The 22,722-nt window shown below is 39.6% G+C and overlaps 1 protein-coding gene across 1 annotated transcript in view; it reads right to left on the reverse strand.

Annotated features, from left to right (window-relative positions):
- cntn5 (contactin 5) overlaps window positions 1-22,722 on the reverse strand; it is a 129,197-nt gene that overhangs the window by 61,865 nt on the left and 44,610 nt on the right. The window contains exons 3-5 of the mRNA XM_026911248.3: window positions 10,661-10,858; window positions 4,298-4,421; window positions 3,481-3,656 (exon numbers count right to left, since the gene is read on the reverse strand). Coding sequence (XP_026767049.3) covers window positions 3,481-3,656; window positions 4,298-4,421; window positions 10,661-10,858 — 498 coding nt within the window. The remainder of the gene's footprint in view (window positions 1-3,480; window positions 3,657-4,297; window positions 4,422-10,660; window positions 10,859-22,722) is intronic.

A 22,722-nucleotide genomic window follows, 5' to 3' on the forward strand; every position in this document is an offset into this window, starting at 1 on the left:
GTCCACTGGAGAACTTCCTCCTGTTCACCCGCTCTGTCAGTGCTGGGAAGGACACGGGTATAAGTGTGTAATGCGTTTTCTGAAGAGGTCGAGCTCCTCTAACAAGCTGTCAAGAGATAATAATAATAAAGCTTTTAAATAATTGAAAGCTTCTAAACTGTCTTGTCATGGAGTTTGTTATTGATTTATCAGTCCCTGTCATTGGCTCCTCTTCATTCCCCATATCAGTGTTGAATCCTCGACCCCTCACTTCCTCCATGACATATGAATTATAGACAATCAATGGAGCCTTCTGTAGTCTAAATGGGAAAATAGATTTTCTTTTGTTGTTGTTAAGAGGAGATTGAAGAAATGAAATAAATAAAGTTCCCACAGACAGCTGAAGTTTTTTAAATGGAGGACACAAGGCTATGTGACTAAAAGTTTTTTGTTTTTTCTGCCATTTCCATTTTTTTCCTAGAATCAGAGTGAAAATAAACAGCACCAGTAAAATGACAGAATTTTATTAAAATGTTAAAAAATTCCAAGTGAGGATTAATGAAAAAAAAATCTGAAGTCAGGATAGAGATTAAAACCTGTTGACATGTTTTGCTTTTGTTTTTTTATTTTCCTTCCTCATTTGGCTCTCTCGTTTACTCCAGAGTGTTCAGCTCACATCGTAACATGAGACACAACTACAGGAATCGATATTCATCTGTCCTCAACAATATGGAGGAAAAGAGAGAGAGAAGAGAAAGAGGAGATAAGGCACAAATCGATTCGAGTTGATGCTTTTCTCATTTGGGTAATCATCTGTCTGGATCTGACTGTGTGTAATTAAGACAGAAGATTTTTGTTGTTGTTTTTCAAGGAAAAAATTTCTCGGTTCAGTGATTTCACTCGGGATGCAGCTATGAGACAGTTTGGAGAATAAACATTCAGAAGCTCCCAGAAGTTTTCTTCTATAATCCTGGCTGTGTAGAATCTTGGTGTTTCACATTAATATCCTTTTAGTGTTCCTCCTGGATGAAGTACGCTCTCCTCTCCTCACATCCATTGCTTTAGATTTCCAGGTCACTTTCTGAGCTCTGTAAAGCCCCACAGTTCTTCCTCCTCAAGTCCAAATCGATCCATTCTCCAGTTGGGCGAATGTTTCCGAGCCCCCTGATGTCTCTGGTATTGATGGACAGAGGTAGGAGAAATGTGAAGAAGAACCCCATGCTGATTTCTCCAGCTCTGCTTTCTCTCTGATGCTCTTTACCTTAGTCACATCCTTCTACTTGCAGATACAGGAGAGGATTTCACAAGGGAGCCAGATCAGGAGAGTCCCTTCTTCATGGAGGCTTCAAAGCCTGGCCTGCAAACTGGCATGAGCCTAGGAGATCAGCTTTTCATGTCAAAACAGCCTACAGACACTCTAAAGATCAATGAGATTACTGTGGATGGTATCACTTAAAAACCATGAAGATGGCTTTGGACTTCAATTGATATGAACAGTTTTGCTATGATGTCTTTAGGACTGCGATTCCCACAAACAGTTTTGCACTCAAGTCTCCATCAGTGAACAGTTTGATAACGTCAACAAAACAGACTTCATTTGAAAACTATAATGAATTTCCTGTTTACACAATTGCACTTTTTGACTCTATAATCCACAGTTATAGAGGGAATGATTTATAATCACACTCTCCGTGTCACCCAGATGAGGACGAGTTCCCTTCTGAGTCTGGTTCCTCTCAAGGTTTCTTCCTCACATCGTCTCAGGGAGTTTTTCCTCACCACCATCACCTCTGTCTCGCTCAATAGGGATAAATTTATATATTTAAAATTTATATCCTAAATTTATACATTTCTGTAAAGCTGCTTTGTGACAATGTCCATTATTAAACACGCTATACAAATAAAATTGAATTGAATTGAAAAACAAAAAAGGGTCCAGTAAGGACAGACACAATCCACAGACTGCAGGAAGAATACTAAAACCCTGCACTGTTCTTTTTCTTCTTCTTTTCCTCCAAAGTCCAAAGCTCTAGAGTGGTGGATCCTCCATGCATTACATCTGAAATTATGGAGCAGAAGATACTAAAGAACATGTACAGCTCTGTTTCAGATACTTAAACTGACGGACATTTTATTTGACCTCCTGTTATCTGCATTTGATCATCCATTTATCTAAGCTATTTCTGCATTTCCCATAAAACTCTTAATTATGTCACAACCACAGAAGCTCTGATCTCCTGTTTAGTATGGATGAAGCATCTAATCAGACGTGAAAGATTTCCCCACACAAAAAAGATGAAAAGATCCCTGAGCTTCCAACAGGGTGATAAATGGTCACCATACGTTATGCACAACGGTTCCTGCTGCAGGAGACTTTCCTTTGTCTCGCTGACAGGCTGCTAATGTTCCTGCCAAGGAGAGAACCACAAGGTTAAAACCAGAGATGCCTCCAAAAACTGGAACAGGGCATTCATGGAAAATCTTGGCAAAGCAGCGAGGTCTGGTTTTGTTTGTGTAGCAATTTCGAAAAAAAACCTGAAAACACATTGAATAAAGCAAACTTGAAACATGTTCATGTATAAAACCTCAAGTCTTTCAGCACAGTTTCAGAGTTCCTGAGGCTGATTTTAAAAGTCCAATAAAACCCAAAAGTAGCAGAAGGAACCTCAGTGCTGGCAGCAGAATGATAAAAGGTGGACTGAGATAGCAAACTCATAAAAAGCCTTCAGGGAAATCAGTCGGCTGTGAGATCAGTGGTGTCCATTTCTGCAGAGAGAGAAAAAAATACTGCAGTCTGTGACTCGGCTCCTGAAATACATTTTCTACCTGTTCGCCTGGAAGAATGTGTTGCATCAACTGCACCATGTTCATCCAAAAAGTTTAGGAAACAGTGAAGTGACGCTTTGTGTAGATGTGCCAGTAAGACCTTTAAGGCTGCTGCTCCAGGGAAAACAGCAAAGAAAACTATCCGTGTGTTTTCACTGAGCTTTGTGCCTCTGGACCTCTGCTCCTTGGCTTGTGCTGATGTTTTGAAGCAAAGCCTGAAGGATTACTGTGGGAATAAATGTGCTTTCTGTTCGAGCTTGCCAGTGAGCCACAGCACTCAGGGCACTAATAGGTATGATTGTCAGGCCTGTTCTTAAGAATGCATCCAAGAAACCCTGGCACTGCCAGCAACCTCACTTCATGTCCCCATGGGAATGACCTCATGCAGTTAAAATTAAGCAGATCTAAAGAGCAAGGTGTGAAAATGTTCACGTTAAAGAAAGACTAATCTGTGAAACACAGTGTGTACCTGAGCTGCTGTGTGTGATGCAGGAAGCAGCATTTAGCACCAAAGCTACAGTATATCTTCTTCCTGTCCTATTTCAGCACTTCAGTGTTTTTCAGCATGGAATCTAACAGCGCTACTAATTTAGACAAACTGAGCTCATATCTGCATCTGTGCTGATGTACATTTCATCTTTCATAGTGCAGAATGATTTACAGTGCGTTACTCACAGGCGAACTGCAGGAAGGCTTCCCGGCTCAGGACAGCGCCGATGCTGTTCTCAGCTCTGCACTGGTACTTCCCGAAATCCGTGGCCTCGCTGGCATTTATTATTATCAAGTTCCCATCAATCAAACGGTAGCGTGAGTCCGCCTCAATGTCAACATCTGTTCCATTGATCAGCCAACTGTAAGTGCAGAAGTGTGAATTAGAGAAAGAAAACAGCACAACTGAAATGAAATACTGGAAACCTATCGTTATATTTTATTTAAAATTATGCTTTTTTTCACTTCACTGATGCTAAACACTTTCCCTACTGCTCGAAACTGAACAGCCTGATAGGAAATGGTGCATTATGCATTAGGAGGCTAGACAGAGATATTGATCTAAATTATGAGCCATGATTAAATTGTATCAGTGTCTGGCAGTTCGGTCAAATACCATAGACTGAATCAATTAGTCTGAGCAGCCCTTCTTTCATGCTACAGTCTGTGATTCATCTAACAGATCAACCATTTGTGAAGTACAATCACTCACCAAAGCTCTAATTCATCCCATCAAAACCCCTCGCAAAATACAGAATATTATAAGCTCAACATCTAAAGCAGGGCTCAGCAAACCAAACTCAAACACTGTACTGCTAATTGTTTATACAAATAATAATTTAACCCAAAGGATAAGAAATAAAGCCTTTATGCCAAGTTAAACCTGTGCAGTTTTTCTGCCGAAGTCTTAGTTTTGAAAGTGAAACACAGGATAAAACAAATGTCATGTATTGTCCAGTATAATCATGTCTTACCTATGTTAATGAAGTGATAATATCTGTACCTGTAGGTAGGAGCAGGATTTCCTCTCGCTTCACAGTTCATTATAACTTTCTTATCATCCGAGTCCAGAGAGAAGATGGCGTCGTCCGGCTCCTGGATGAACACAGGCCCGAATTCTTCACTTTCTAGAGAGAGGGCACAAAATCATTCTTTACCGATAGCTCAAATCATACAGTATGTTATTAACAAAGAGGAAAGATGCCACACTTTCATATTACACCAGCATGACAGGAGTGAAATCCTGCTGCATCCACATGCCAAAAATAATCACTCAGAATTCTGCGAGGTTTCTCACTCTGTAACCCTGCAGTGACCCAGCAACATTTTCTGGCCAAAAATCTTTCCAATTATAGTTCTTTTGGGAAAACGCCATATTTTAGCTTTTGCAAGTTTAAAATTAATGAGTCTCATTTATCATCTTTTAGTAAAGTTGTGTGTAAATGTTTTTGAACTACAAATTCCAGACAGATTTACAAAAGTTTCTGATTTTCTTTCTATTCCCGTGTGTATGTTGATAAACGCCAATCAGCCATAAAGTACCACTGGGAGAGCTGATCATCATTTAGCCACGCCCACAAAACTCCATAGAAAGCAAAGTACAAAAAGAGCTGAAAATGACATAATGGCGAAAACGGCGAAAGAGTGCCTCTTCCAGTAATGCAGCTCAGCCACTGCAGTGGTAAGCTACAACAGACACACATTAACTCTTCCTCCTTTTACAGGGTGCCATTATTTGTATTCAAATCGAATGTCTATTCTTATTTGTCTTAATTTATGGATTTGTTTTGTATTTGCAATCTTTCAAGTCATTGATATGAATATGAGATCAACTCAAGAGCTGTTTGTTTGAGAGTATTCAGTGCAGGACGAAGTCCCACAAGCTTCTGTATTAGGTTCACTATTTTCTTTCTTTATATTCAACTCCCTGAACTTCACAAATCTAATGTGTTTCAAGTCTACACTGATTAGATACGATTATATTCCTCCATTCTGCAGGTGCAGCAGCACTGTTATGTAAAATCACAGACAAGATTAGCGCTGTACAGATTAAAGTTAAGGTTCTGGGTGAAGTGTCTGTAAATAGAGTGTGTATGAAATCTGCTGGAGTACACATGCCTGGTCTCAGTGCTGAGATTCTTATGATATTGTATATTTCCTATAAGAATCCCTCATGCTTTCTAACTCCTGCAAGCTGAAATGCCCGGGGCAATTTTGTTGTAAATGCTGTTATGCAGTTACATTGTGCTTATCCATTCAGCTTCTACTGAATGGAAGGGAGCATTAGGTAAGAAACAGATAAGAGTAGAGCTGCACTAACCAGACAGAGAGAGAGAGAGAGGGAGAGAGAGAGAGAAAATATCTTTCTTTGTCATTTATGCCAGCTCTAGGAATTAGATACCTAAACTCTCTCGGTGTATTATTTAAGCCCTGAGCTGCATGCATAATGGATCTCCAGCTACACGTCCTCTGCGGCTGTCATCATCCCGACCTCTAGCTCATCCTGAATGGTCAGAAAGAACCTTACAGAAAATCTCTTCTCTCCAAACCATCAGCATTCCCAAAGAGAAAAATACTGCATGAGAGTGATTACTGATGGAAATGCAGAGACGGAGTACAAAGTAAAAATAACAGGGTGATATTCTGTCCCAGTATACTGTAGGTTCTAGGAATGGGTTTTTGTATATTTATATATATACATAAAATACAAGAATGTGCAATTAAGCAGACTTTCTGAAGTTTCTGAGCAGGTAAGAGAAAGAAATGAAAGGCTGTGACATTTATCGTTAGACATGTTAATGCCTGAAGGAGCAATGAAGAAAAGACACAGCATTTGATTTCGCTTGCTAAGCGCCTAGCGTACATGATCAATTTTTGCAATTAGTGCTTTTGTTTGCTAAGCACTGCTAAACAAAATGGGGTTTTCGAGTGAGTGGTTGCACATCTCTCCAGTCTAAACAGTTGAATGTGCACTTGTGACTGAGTCATGGCCCAACGGATTAAAGTTTATGAAAACTCCCACACTTCCTGCTGACTCTCTCACTTCTACTCCACACTTTCACTCACTATCCACTTTCTTTATAAATAATGCCTCCACGGTATAGCTGGCGCTCTTCCATGCAATCTAGCACCACGTCCAACAACAGAAACACAGACAATAGGATTGGATTAATATATACCTCATTATCTAAATGCTCCTAAACTGATCATGTAAGCTTCACATATATAGATCTTCTGACTGAAATACTCAGCTGTAGGGGCGGCCGATACGATGATCTGAAGTTGTGATGATTAAAATGTCTCCACGACTTGTTTTAACAGAGATCATGTGTATTATGATACTAAACACATTTTGTCCACTGCACTGAAAATGCTCCTACATGGCAAGTTGTGTTATGAACCAGACTTTAATCTATTCCCTAGACCATCTCATGCTCTCTCTGACACGAACAAGCCAATAATAACCAAGAGTAGGCGAGATTGGCACATCAAGGAAACACAACAAATTTGTTTAACCTCCAAGAAATAAGGCACGCCAAAGAGTGTGTTAAAATCCAGATAACACAGAGTGCACGTGAACATCACCGCAGCCAGAAACAGCGCTCAGGTAAACAAACAGGTCTGAAACAGTCACTGCTTATGACATCAAAGACATCACTGATGCCGTTACATCTTACCTGGCTGAGAATAAAATAATAGCCCTCAAAACATTTTAAGCGACTTCTAAAAAAAGTCGATCCTCGTTAATGAGTCACGTATATTTTTTTAAATATTTTCTGCCATTTCTTAGCTGTAATGCTGACAAAAGTGTTTCATCAATAAGGGAATTAGTTTGTTTGCTGAATTCAAATAGTCTTAACAAACAACATTAAAAAACTGTGATAAAACCGTGGATCATAAGCCAGCCTGAAAAAAATCACGATATGATATTTTTGCCAGATTGATATCACCCCTTCTCAGTCAGCCTCGTGCCTCTGAGATGTAAGACGTAAAATCCCTCATTCGGCTTGGCGAGCGTTTCTACTTGGCTTCCACAGCCACACAAATCACGCTGCCAAAAATCTGCTTGACTGCGATATCTGCTTCTCACGTTCTGCATATAAGAGCAGATCCATGATGTAGAGCTGAATATCGGGCTCTCATTTCTCATTTAGCATAAATAAAGTTTTGTGTTATTATTATTATTATTATTATTATTCAGAGATAGATTCTTTGTAGAAATAACAAAATAAACCGCCCACAGAGGTGTTGCAGTCCTATAACGCTGCTCCCTGGTCACAGGATAATGCTTCATCATGGAGGTAAATTAGTCATAGTCAATTAGTAAGTGAGGATTAAGACACTAGGGGATGTGCTATTATCAGAGTTTTTCCTCTTCCGGGTTATTTTTTTAATCGTATATCCACAGCAGTACAAAATCAACCAGGGCGTGTCTCGAACATTCTCACCTTCCTCAAGCACTCGGTCAGGGAAGGATATAAAATAAAATATCCCTGCAGGTTTCCACGTCCATGTCTGCCAGTCCTTTAACTCTTCTACACCTGTGTAAAGTAATGATTTATAATCGCACTGTCCGGTCTCACCCAGGATGGTTCCCTTTTGAGTCTGGTTCCTCTCAAGGTTTCTTCCTCATGCTGCCTCTGGGAGATTTTCCTCTCACTAACAATCCGTGTGATTAAAGAAAATTACTACATTCTGCTTATGTCATCAATCAGCGTGATCCAGAGTCAGCTCGTGCAGAAAACAGGTTCCCATAAACACACACATTCTCAAAGTGAGCTTGAGGTAATGAGGTTTCCTTTACTTTTCTCCATCACTGCTACTGTATTTATAGCTGTCCCGTGAGTTTGGTGTCCTCCTTGCGAGAGCAAAATTATGTCATAAATTGTTAATAAATTTATGCCAGATTAACACACTGCACAGTTCATGATGCTCTTGATGTTGGCTTGTTTATTGCCTGGTACTGGTGAGTGTATGATATTCATCAATATCCAGACAGGTGGATTAGACACCAGCACAGAGGGTTAACACAATGACATTTTTGCTGTTCATCATTTTGCTCCAGTGAGCAATAAATTATTCATACAACAAAGCATTGAGATCGTTTAGCTGCAAGACTGAGAAATATGTGTGTAATTAATAATTAATTATTTCAGTCTGATCCTTAGGAAACACCTTGATGTCCGTGGTTTCACACCAAAAGATGTACTCCTGTCTGCAGATTTTATCAGCAAAGCAGTAGCCTGATGCTATTTCCTGTAAAACGACTGATGCTTGACCTGCAGCAGTGCTGTGCTTTTCCTGCATTAACACACATGATTCCACTCATCAGCTAGTTATGAAACTCTTCAGCTGTGTGAGAGCAGAAAACATTAAAACATAATGAAGGCAGTGTGACTCTTCAGTCTAAAACCCGGACCTGACGGTACCACACACTGATTCAGACTGAAGTGAAATTCTGTACTTTCAAAGTCGATAATCAGAATCTCTTCAGTGGATCAATATAGATCAATATGCCACTTAGTTTTGGTTTGTATTTAACTTTTTATAAACTTTTTTCATGGACAAATGTGACGTTTTTCACTTTTTCAGGATATAACAGAAGTAGAAAACCAATTTCAGAGCTTAAATATAAATATTGCATGTATCCCAAGCGGTGCATGAAAGTTTCACCAAACACGGTGATGAAGCCATGAGATTATTTTGTCGCTGAGGCAATCCAAGACAGCATTTTGTGTCAAACACATCTGACCCAAAACACCAACAAATCTTCCCTTCAATAATCATCTCTGCCATTCAGGTGCTGCACGACCCTGTGGAGAGCCGCCGTGAATCGAGCAGTAGAGAAATGATTTATTTGTAATGATAGCTGTCATGTTTGAGCCCCATTCTGCTCCTGTGAAAATGAATATTTCCCTTTTTCTCGACAAATGCATCCATCAGCCAGAAGAGTGAACAGAGACGGGGCTCGGGGAGCTGAAAGTGTTCTGATGATCCCTCTTCAATTTCCTGCAGGCCGTGACCTCGGCCGACTCGCCGCACACATGGCCGTGATGAATAGGCCAGGCTTTCCTCTCGAGGTCACTCTCGCCATTACACTGACATCAGCCTGCTGCGATGACTTAATTACTCCAGTTTCACATGGACGGCTAGTGTCTCAGTTGTACGGACGAGATTTACGCCTGAGAATGAATGCACTGTTGTATATAAGATATAAAAGTGTAAAGGACTTAAAATTAGCTGAAATATCTGAGAACAGCTCATTGGAATTGTATAAAAATGTCACAGTAAAACTCAAAACAGCATTTTACAAACACAAAGTTAGCTTTCAGCTCTATGCCGATGATACACTATTAGACAGGTGAGTACTATATTTTATGAAAATGGATGTAATAATTTTTTCAGTAATGGATTTGGTAAAAGCAGTATTATGATGAAGATGGAGTTGGGAGCTCAAATCCTTAAACTGCTTGAGAAATACTGTAGTGGATTTGAGCGAAGTCTTCAGCCATGTGCTTGGATTATATTCAATCTCAAGTTCAAATAATTTTGGATAAAACCTGATAAATGAATGAATGTAAATATTACACTTTTCAGCCTGTAGTTTATTAAACAATGCGGATTTTAGTCTTTAACTCAGTTCCAGAGTTTAGGGATAATATTAGATTAAAATGTTCCATGAGCTGAACTGTGATGATCCTCAGGAAGTCCAGCCTCAGCTGAGGGTAAGTTACAATAAATAGTTTTCGAGCTATTAATTACACGTTGAATTTAGTTACAGTTTCAGACGGAAACTGGTAAAGAATTTTGAATTTTGAAGCACATTTTAATAATTGCCACACCGACAACTATTTATAATTATAATCAAGAGTCATGTAGCACAGATTTAATTATCTCTATATCACAAAATACTGCATAGTGTTTATCACATATCCACCCTCCCTCAGCTCCGCCCACATCTCATCATTATTTCCCTTATTGCAGGGGTGTCCAAACTTTTTCACACACACACACACACACACACACACACGCTGACTGATGACGTGAGCAGAATGTAGTAATTTTCTTTAATCACAGGTCTATCGTTAGAGGATCTTCATCGTATAATCTGACACTGAGACGCGCGGTCACGCAGTCTGTTATAGAATTCAACAGAGTTTACTGAGATCTCGAACAATGTGAGGAGGAACAATCTTAAACGAGTGCAGAATTCACAGAGAGTAAAACCAGATTGTGTGTTACAGTTTTCTGCTCTGCATCCAGCCTTTGATTAGATACACTGCTTTATATTGTCACAGAATTAGTATTAAGTATTATTGATCACGATGAAGCATGAGGTGGTGATATGTGATGTTTAGGTTCTGACCTTCACTGTGATCGTCCTCCTGAAAGCTGAGAGCTGAGAGCCCCTGTCTGGAGAACGGAGGCCAGTCCTGGACAAAAGAACCGCGGTCCTGTCTCAGCCTCGTCCTGGGGTTCAGAAGTGAGGAAGAGGAGCTGTCCGGCTTCATCCTCAACACGGCCGCATACGACGCCGGTCTGCCTGCCACCGATCTGGCAAAGTCTGGAACAAAAGAACAGACTCAGAGAGTGAGAGAGAGAAAGATAGTTTGACTCACATTCATTCTCCCTCAGTATAATTCAATTACAGCCATATAATCATGAAAATGAGAAATTACAGCTCCAAAAATTACTCATGGAAGTGACTTGGCAGTGAGACACGAGACTGAGTGAGAATACAATTTATTTGATGACACATTTCTCCCTCGTGCCTCTGTACAGGAAGTACACTAATTATATTCCTATCAGCTTATGTCACTCATATCAGATCTCCGACTGTATAACTGCTGCAGATGACTGCTCTAAATGTTTTATTTTGGTGACACTAGCTGCCAGAGGAGGTGGAACTGCACTAAATATCTTAATTAGAAAGTCCATTAGCACCTGTTAGAATTCCCCGAATCTGCCCTGTTCCAATTAACTTTATGAGGAAGCGCCAGTACATCAGCAGCCAAAGCATAAACACCTCAAACACACCACCGTGAAATCCCCGTGAACAACTTTAAATTTACACTCCATCATTACTTCACTCACAACTCTCTCCACTGTGTGTGTGTGTGTGTGTGTGTGTGTGTGTGTGGGAGAGAGAGAGAATCTGGACTGAGAAAAGAGTAGAAATTTTAGAAATTATATCACACTATTAATTCACTATTCTGATGTGAATGAATAATATAAAGGTGATGTTGTTGGTGTTAATTCGATGCTGTAAATAAAACGTGTCCATGGTGTGAAGGATAATCTGACCTAGTGCTCATTAGCTACATTTACAGAGAAACTTTAACTTCATTCATCACTTTATCCATAAAATATTCACTCCTCCAGATAAGCCGTGTCTCTGATTAAGACGCGTCTCCTCCGATGTCCTCCAAAGTGAAACAATGACATTTTGTTCACTTTAAAATTACAATATTGTTTAATTATTTTATCGAGACATATTTATGTATTTAATTTTATTCTCAAATGACCTTAAATTCCACAGTGCGTGTGTGTATTTACATACAAAACATACATTATAGCGTGACGTGTTGTGGCTATATTAAACCGTCAAACAGCGGTGCTGGACTCAACGCTGCTCTTCACTCGAGCCGATATCACGCAAGAAACATTCGCTTAAACTCAAGCTCAGAATCGAGTGTGACTGAGACACGCCTCTGTTTTAGATAAACTCCGCCCCTGTGTGCGTAACTCTCACGTAACTTCTGAAGAGCATTTCAGTCTGTTATTACTTCTGAGATCTGAATACTGATGTGAATACGGTCCTTTTCAGATATTTTCCTCATGTATAAATTCATGTTTAAACACACACACACACACACACACACACACACACAATGCAGAGCCGTGTGAAATAATAATGTTTTCTAGCAGAGAGGAGCTGTGGTGTCTAGAAATTAAAGTCTTAATGCACACAGATCTATATTTATGCAGACTGAACTGAAATAATAATAATGTGTGCTGACATTTAAAAGCTCCTAATTGAAGACACTCTTATAAGACTTGCAAAATGTGACCTTTGCCGTCCTGCACTTTCAGCCCAAACCCTGAAAACAAAATGGCTGATTACTGAAAACTATTTTTTTGCTGAAGTGATGTGCTTCTCCTTGGCGGCTGTGTGGGTGTTTCTGCTCCCCAGAATGCATCTCTCAGATAAAACCACAGACAGGAGTCTAGACAGCTCTCTCGTCTCGTCTGACACCAACGCAGAGAGATTTGTATGAGGAGAAGGGAATTACAGGTTGTGAGACGGAGGACAGAAAGATGAAGGGATGGATGTTGGTGTTGTGGGTGATAGACGTGTGAGCAGACAGACGAGACAGAGAGGAAAAGAGAGAAGGATAAAGAGTACACACATAGCTCAGCAGGAACACACTCAAATCCTGACAAATAAATGAATTCTACATTAAGAAAAGTGGAATTTCCTCAGAATCAGAGGAAGAAATCAGTCAGAGATTTAAAACCTGTAGCAGACGTGCAGGTCTGATTAAATATTCATGAAGGAGTGCAGAGATTTTTAACCTTTCTACCTTCTGAATATGTTAAAATGTCAGTGATTAAAATGATCATTCTCAGTTCGTTCCTGCACACACACACACACACACACACACACACACACTCTCCATTGTGATCATGCATCACTGACATTTTCAATATAAAATTAGAAAGATCAGATAGAACTTTGACGCATCGTTAATCTCAGAGCTGCAGGTTTCAGGTTTTTGTCTCGTTTGTTTAGAAAAATCCAAGAAACTCACTGCAACAGCGACGACTACAACAAAAACCTGGCCACATCCGTGTACATAAAGATTTAAAGCGGTTGTTGGTTCAAAACAATTTTCTTTTATTTCTTTGATCTCATCTACGATTAAAGGATTTTATCTTTAAAGCTTTACTCTTAGAAGAGGAAAATGTGTCTGTGTGCAGTGATTAAAAACACAAACTGTACTTATTACATTTCAGTTCATCTTCGTAACCTTGTCCTAACATTTCTGTGAGCTCCTGATGGATGAATAAGACAGCATCGTGTGTTTTTCTTTACCTGAAGCTAACTCAAACAGCGACTTTTCTACAGTGATGTTGAACATGGTTACGGGTGGAGTTAGAGCAGGGCTATTAAAAAAAATACTACAAGCAATTCTGTAGTCTTAAAATGTTACTTCTACAGTTTGTTTATATGGAATAGATAGACAGATAGATAGATAGATAGATAGATAGATAGAGTCGACAATTTTAATCGAGTATTTAATCGGAGTCCTGCACCACGGCTGCTTCCTCTAACACATCTGTACATTAATCACAGTGAGGAAATGAAATCAGGTCTGAGATCATCAGAGAGACGCAGCTGCTCAGTAGCAGAAGCTCATCACAGAGAGAATCAGATGGTCACATGATGAAAGCTCCGCCTCCCCGAGCACCTCCACTATCACGGCTTCTCTTTAGAAAAAGAATGCATGTACTGTCACGTACACACGCCTACAGTGAAATCCTGTTGTTCATATTGAAGATGCTGAAGCTGGTCACATGACCATAGGAACACAGAGCAGCACAAAGACATGCTGAGAAAAATCAATAACACTTACACACACGTGTTATTTCAAGACGATGTGCTAGAACATTCTGACTACACAAACAACACTTCACTGCAATCAAATATTCTATAAACTAGACATACTTAATTACACTCAACCCTTACCGAAAGCAACAGAGCAGTTCCAGACTGTAAAGACTAGATAGATAGATAGATAGATAGATACTGTATATATACATATATATATAAATACACAGATACACAGACAGATGACAGGATTGTTTCATTTTAAGACGAAATAAAACCTTTTACTATTTTTTTAAATGCTTTACGTCTCAGTGTCTCAAAGCCCCACTGTTTCCCTAAATGAATTATTATTATTGCAGTAAAATCTGCTTTATATTCAATACTCACCGCATGCTCACTCTTCTGATAACATCAGCATTAAATCAATATTAAAACTTATTTAAAAATATTAAAATGTTTTCATTTACATTTAGCTCATATTTGCGCACTCATATCTACACTCATTTGTGTTATGTTCTTATAGTTGTTGGATCATCATCGTCTTTAATTGCTGTCAGACCTGAGTTTTGTTTCAGTTGGATTTTAGAGGAGATCTTTGAGATCTGAACTGTGCAAATGACCATAAAATCACAGATTTATTTAGAATAGTGTGAGTATGAGATAATGGTTTTCTTGTCAACAGCGCCCATGTTTAGTTATTGTTGCTAAGCTACAACAAATCTTGTAGATATCCTGGCTCAGTGGGACAACCTCAGAGTTTATTTAGCCAAAAAACTACACAGCGATGCTGCAGGCAGTCACTGTGGCCTTGAAAGTGTGATAATGATAATGATAATAAATACTGACTCGCTAACTTTTCTTCATGCTCACACCGTCCTGTGTCCCTCAGTACCACAAATTAATTACACTAACAGAAACAGGTGCAGCGATCGTGGGGCCTGAAGTGCGGCGACATGATTAACCATCGCCTGAAAAATTAATGCAGATCTCCAGGGATTATATTGACTGAGTCTGAACATTTATTCAATAGCATTAGCAATGCAGAAATCCATACATCACACGTGAAGCCTCCTCACAGGACTGATAACTCACTACAAACCCCTCAAGGCTCCACACGCACCAAGAAATCAGAAGAGCTGTGCGTGTACCTGCTCGGGCGTGTCACACGGACCATCTTCATGCAGATCAGACGCCTGGACTGACCTTCGGGAGCTGAAATGTGGACGGGGTTCGGTTTGGACAGAGCACTTCGTTAGGTGATGTAACCACCTGTCTCAAACCAAACGTCATTTATTACTGAGCAGGTCTGGCTGTGTGAGCTGCATGCTAATCCCCTCGCCTCACTGAGTGCACTGAGAGCTCGCCTGCTTTGCCCTTGGTGAAATCGGTTTCATGCATTACTTAAACCACATCTTACATCTATATTCCATCTCACCTACATCTATTTCACAAACGACAGAATGACTGCGCTTTCAGAGTGCCGCTGCTGTGACTTTAATCTTTTACATGACAAAACATGAATGCAAGAAAGAAGAACAAAAGAAAGATGATAATCATCGGCTTGTGTCGATGATTTTGGATAATTTCACTGGTGCGGCATTAAACACAGGAAGTAGAGAGTTTTACAGTAACAGATGGCTCTGTGTGTCTCTGCTCGCTCAGCAGCATGCCTTCATTAACACTCATTTCTCATCACAATGTAAACTCACAATATCATAAAAACCAACCATCATCTGCATACTATATCCTCACCCACACACGAACACACACACACGAACACACACGCTTTCTATTTACGCTCACAAATATCTACAAACCACCATAACTCAGTCAGAATTACACGTATAGAGTGTGAATGGGATGCACGTAATTAATAAACACAGTGTGTGTGCGTGTGTGTGTGTGTGTGTTTTACAGTAAAATACTGAGTGATGGAGTGGTGTGATGTGGAGTCACTGTTTCTACACAAGTTGATTATTTTCCTGTAACATCACATCCACAAGTGTTTTATTCCTCTTATACCACAGCGACAGTGGATAATAAAATTGTAGTTTAATAGTGAACCATTTTTGCTAACACTCCCTCCACACTGAACAACCACCGAACAAACCACACCCAAACCTCCACCATGCCATGTTCTCTACATCAGCCCTGTCCCTGAAGTTCTACTTTCCTACAGAACCCATCAGAGCTGATCGGCCTGATTCAGTCGGCTGATGATCTGGAACCAGTGTGTTGGGTTCTGTGTGAAGGAGTTACTGTGACATTTATGTGTCAAGTGGAGTCACTGATTGTTACCATAGAAACAAACTCCTCACTTCAGAAGAAGATTTATATATATATATATACACACACTCACTGAGCCCTTTGTTAGGAACACTATACTAATACTGGGCCTCAGTTCTTCGTGGCATTCTGTTGGATTCAGATCTGGTGACTGGAAAGACACTGAATAACACTGAACTCATCGTCATGTTCATGAAACCAGTCTGAAAAGCCTTTTGCTTTGTGACATGGTGCATCATCGTGCTGGAATGATAAGCAGATGAAGATGGTAAATTAGAAGATGGTAAATTGTGGGCATGAAGGGATGCACACGGTCAGCAACAATAATCAAATACGCTGTGGCATTCAAGCCATGACTGATTGGTATTAACAGCCCAAAGTGTGCCAAGAAAACATTCCCCACACCATCACACCACCTCCACCTGCCAGGACTGGTGACACAAGGTCTGACGTGTTGTGTATTCTGAGACGCTTTTCTGCTCACCACAGATTATCTGAGTTACTGTAGCCTTTCTGTCAGCTCAGACCAGTCTGGCCATTCTCCGTTGTTCTCTCTCATCAACAAGACATTTCCATCTGCAGAGCTGCTGCTCACTGGTTGTTTCTTCTTTATTGCACCATTCTGAGTAAACTCTAGAGACTGTTGTGTGTGAAAATCCCAGGAGATCAGCAGTTATGAAATATTCAATCCAGCCAACAATCACGCCACAGTCAAAATCACTGAGATCACATTTTTCCCCATTCTGATGGTCGAGGTGAACATTACCCGAAGCTGCTGGGGCGAATCTGCGTGATTTTATGCACTGCACTGCTGCGACACCATTGGTTGGTTAGATAATTGCATGAATGGGTAGGTGTACCGGTGTTCCTAATAAAGTGCTCTGTGAGTGTATATATAAACTTTCTTGTCATTAATAATTAGTAATTAGTGACCAGTTACCGGGGAAAGTGAACAGAATTTACAATGCGTGATACGCTCTCCAGTCACACGCTCATTAAAAAATGATGCATGAATATTCCTGACTCTAAACTGGATTGGATTTTAATTTGGATTTTCCTCATATTACTAATAAGCATGAAATGGCCGATGTTTTACTGATGGCTGGGAATCGAAACTAATTTTGTGACAGGATAAAGCTGATCTGAAAATTAAAATCATTCTCGCTAAAATTAACCATGAAGGCAGAGAGATGCTGTGTTAGAAGTAAAACCAGGTGTCATGCTCCTGAATTATTTTGCTCAGCAACACCTCAGCTGGAGAAATCTCGGCTCGGTGGCATTTTAAATTCACATGACTGAAAAAAGCAAACTGAAATTAGTGAGGGAAAAGGTGTGTGATGTCAAAAACTGTTAAAGCTTCTCCAGGTCGTAAACACTGCCATCTCAGTTCCTCTTAATGACTGCAAAGCATTCCGATCACTTTTATCACTCCGCATTCTGCTGCTCCAAATGAGCTAATTGATGCTATAATTCAGCTAAACATCCGTTTAGATGTGAAGTAATCAGCCTCCCATGACTATGTGCACTTAACGAAGAGAAACTGATGTGTGTGTCATTCATACTTCTACCTCGTACCAGCTCAGAGAGAAAAGGACGGAGTGGAAATTAATTTGAATAACGATCTAATAAAGTCCATTTGGGACTTTATCTCATAAGCGCTGTAATGAATCTTAATTTGCAGTAAAGGACATGTAGGTGCGTGGGCTGATTGCATAGCACTGAGGGAAAATGTCACCATGACATAACACCCACCTGACATACAGTCTACATGACATAACACCCACATGACATAACACCCACATGACATACAGTCTACATGACATAACACCCACATGACATAACACCCACCTGACATACAGTCTACATGACATAACACCCACATGACATAACACCCACCTGACATACAGTCTACATGACATAACACCCACATGACATAACACCCACCTGACATACAGTCTACATGACATAATGCCCACATGACATAACATCCACATGACGTAACTCCCACATGACATAATGCCCACATGACATACAGGCCTTATGACATAACGCCCCCATAACATGACACCCACATTGGTTAGCTTAGGTTCAACTTCATCGTCATTGTCAGAGAACGAGTACAGAGACAGCGAGATGCAGTCAGCATCCCACCAGCAGTGCAAATAGCAAATAAACTAAAATGAGGTAACGAGGTTGTGGTGCAGTAAGTTAACAGTGTACAGTTAGATAAACAGAATGACGCATAACCAGTAATACAAATGGCAATTAAGTTAAATGGAATAAATAAGAATTATGTGGAGATAAACAGTGTACAGGTGGAGGTAAGCAGCATGATGCAGACGATATGATGCAGTGGATACACACAGTGGATAAAAATGCAGATAATGGCAATAATGTGCAAATAAAACACAATACACAATCAGGGAACATCAATCAGCTCCAACTAATTCTGAATACCTCCAACTACCTCCAAACTCTTCCAGCTACCTCCAAACAACATCTTCAAACAGCCTTCAGACCCCTGTCCTCCTCTTCTCCTTGTCTCCTCCACACCACTAACCGACACCAGATGAAAAATCAATGTGCAGAAATTGACTCAGCAAAAACAAATTAACTGTAGCAGCCAAAATAAACCAAGTCCTTCGAGAAAAAATGCCACACACAGATAGAGACAGTAAGCACACACACACACACACACACACACGCACACACACACACACACACACACACACACGCAGAATATAGTGCAATAACAAATACACAGCAGACCTCTGCAGTTTTACATTATAATGAAATAATGTACAACAATCGTCCATATTTCACAAACTAATGATGCCACAGAGAGGAAAAGAACACAGTAACACAATGAAAACACAAACACACAATGACCAAACACAATTACAATGTTGACGTGTTATTAGTGGCAAGAAAATGACAACAACAAAATAAAAAACACAAATCACCCGTGTGTTCAGTAATGATGAGGACGTGTGTGTGTGTGTGTGTGTTCAGTTTAATACATACTGATTGTTCTAATCTTTATTATAAGAGCTTGTTATAGGGGGCGTGGCCACGCTTGCTCATTAGTAGGTCACATGACCAGGACATGTCTGTAGTGTTTATCTGTGCTAGGAACTCGGTAATTTCCTTCTAAACCCCCGAACACGGCATGTCCTTCTAAACCTCATCTGTTCTGCATTTTAAACTATTGGCTTTTTGGTCTTTGTACTGAAGAGAAAAACACAAGAGCTCTTTAGCCACAGGATATAACACAATCTTTACCAACATCTCAGTTCAGACAGGATACACTCACTCACTGTAAACTCTACAGACTGTTGTGTGTGAAAATCCCAGCAGGAGATCAACAGTTTCTGCAAAACTCAAACCAGCACATCTGAACCCAACAACCATGCCACGGTTAAAGTCACAGAGATAACACTTTTTCTTCATTCCGATGTTTGAAGCTCTTCACCTGCATCTGCATGATTTTATGCTCTGTGCTGCTGCCACATGATTGGCTGATTAGAGAACTGCATAAATGAACAGGTGTACAGCTGTTCCTAATAAAGTGGACGGTGAGTGTATATTACCTGGAGTTATTTCTACTACTCAATTTATAGAAGAGAAAATATGGAGTACTGACACGACAGATTCAGACTAAAATCCCAGAGATACTCTGTTAATAAATACATTACACACATCCACACGGAAAACTAATCCCGTCTGAATAGGGCTAAAGTGAGTGAGAGAATAAAAAGTGCGTCTCAGAGGTCACGTCCTAACGGGGCAGAGGAAACCAGATCGCTCACTCAGCATCTGGCACTGAGAAGAAGTCAGAGCTTCTTTAGGTCCTGCTGCAGATAAGAAATTTTTATTCACACAGTAACAGAGGAAGAGCTGTGAGAGTCACAAACACTCATCTACACGTTTCTGAATTCGAGCCAGTGATGGAGGAGATCTGATCAATATATCATAAAATGGTTCATGCTGAGGGACGCAATTTCACTCAAAACTCCTTCTTTCATATATCAGCTACTGAAACATGCTGAAAGCAGATCGGGGGAGGCTGATGGGACACAAACAAGGATTTTAAAGTTTAGAGCTAATTAAACTACAATTAGTTGGTCTACGTTTTATTTTACCTCAAGTTTTGTTGCACCACTTAATTTTAAACTTAAATCAAAACCTCAAGCTTGGATTTGTTCTGTTTGTCCTCCATGATGGATTCACTAGTTTAGACCAAAGAAATAATATTACACAGTTACTGAGATTAATTTATTTTTTCAGTTTATATACACTTTTATACAGTGAGACACAATGAGAATTTGGGGTCCAAGCACTTTCTAGCAGTTTCTTTTCCCTCTTAGCTATAGCTTCAATCCCTCTGTCATTAAAACTACCCACTGAAAGTTTCTATAATCTGACTGCTGCTCAGTCCTCATTATAATTAAATATTTCTGAATCCTGTGCACGTGTAGCTATTTACACACACAAACGGAAAAAGAAAAATCACTGAAGAACAGAAATGTAAATGTAGAAGTAGTGAAATGTGAGACCGTCGAAGTCACAAAGAAAATATAAATATATAAATAGATAATTTTATTCTATTTCTCCCTGACACATATATTTTATATCACAGGCTTTGCTGCACCTCAGGGTTTTGTTCATCACCTCACAGCTGCAGTGATCTGACACAACTGATTATAATTTTAGAATTGTAGAGAAAAGGAAAAAGAAAGTTCCTAGAGTGAAGAGGATAACCACAGAACCTGCAAATCCCTCACAGGTTCTGTTTTATAGAGTTTGCTGAGCATTAATTTTGACACTCTGATTCTTCCCAAAAGTACAGGAACTAAAGTACAGGTTTATTTATAGAGGAGTCTAAAAAAACCCAGGCTATTAAAATGCATCAGGTTTCAGTCGAGGTGAGATGTGAACAGGTTTGAAACATGAAGGTAGAAGGAACAGAATTATTGCATAATGAGTATGTGCTTATTCTAATGTAACTCAGAATTATACAAATAATAAATGCATTAAAATGAAAAATTGACCTCTCACAACATATCTATGAATTAAGGAAAATTAATTCTGATCATTTCAGGAAAAACTCAGTGAAAGTGCTGCAGTTGTCAAACCTTCAATATTCTTCACAAAGACACAACATTAATGAAGCATTTAAATCACCTCAGAATTACTATTATTAAAAAAATGTAAAAAAGAAGGAATACAAGCACAAGCCGTGTCAATCAAAATGCAGTTGCACAGTAAAAGGCAACTCAGCGTGACTCATTACGTCTGATGTTCACTTTTAAACATCTCCAAAATGCATGAAATTGTCAGAGTGCATCAGAGATCATTACTTCACATCATTTCCCCTAATTTTACAGAACAAAGTTAGAAGAAACACACGGCATGAAGTGAAAGGCACAAGCTCTAAACAAAACAAAAAATTAAAATCTTTTAAAATAATGAACATTATGATGAAATTTTCAATAAAATAATGAAAATTGTATTATAAAAGCGTATCTTTTCCACATTAAAACATTTCACTGCATTAACCGTGAGCACGTTATTTCAGGATGTGACAGTGATGCAGCAGGAAAGGTCTGAGAGAGGACATGGAGTGAAATGAAGACAAACGCCAGAAGAGCGGGTAATTGCCTGAAAGCACTTTGTGAAAAGTGTCATCATTAGGATGTGAAATGCCACACTCTTTCTCGAGGAAAAAACTAATACTGAGGCCCTTTGTTTGGTCTTAACACTCCATTTCCTTTGGATGGAGCTGCCAGAGAAGAAGCTGACTGATTATCACCTCTGCATCCAACTCCCTCAAACTCTCAGCTGGAGTCTCTCAGAAACCCGCGACACTCACATCTGTTTCACTTTTATACTCTGTACATCAATAATAATCAGCAATTCATTAAACAGTGAGAAAAGTCAAAGCTAAACTACAGACAGAATAATAAACAGGCTACCACATGAACAAACGTCACTCAGAAATCTCAGAAAACTGATTAAAATAAATTTTCTTCAATTCAGTTTAAATTTTTATTGTAACTTTGAGCATTTGTAACTGTCAAGGACAGTTCATTAAGCTTTTATAAATGTGGTTCTGTGAACAATGTGTAACAACCAGCGATGATAAGAATCACCTGGAAACCTTCACAAAGTGACACAGTGACATATGATGCAGTCGTTTCCTTGAACCTTCTCTCTGAGTTCTCACTGGGTTCGTGGTGAAGCTGAACTGGTGGTTATACAAGTTTCATAGAGCAACAGTTACAAACATAACTACTGATATATGATGTAACATATGACGTGGACACAGCATGGAACGCCATGCAGGCTCACCTTCATGGAATGCTGCAGGGTTAATTGATTAATTTACAAAATTGGGTGATGTGACCATGGACTAGGAGCAAGGGTTTAACATCTGCAGATACACAAAGTTCGAATGCTAACAGTGAAATGGCTAATGTATTACCACTGCGTGCCGTGCACAAGGGAATATGGAATGTTCCCATTAGAAA

This window comes from Pangasianodon hypophthalmus, chromosome 6 (genome assembly GCF_027358585.1).
Source record: "Pangasianodon hypophthalmus isolate fPanHyp1 chromosome 6, fPanHyp1.pri, whole genome shotgun sequence".
Lineage (NCBI taxonomy): Eukaryota > Metazoa > Chordata > Actinopteri > Siluriformes > Pangasiidae > Pangasianodon > Pangasianodon hypophthalmus.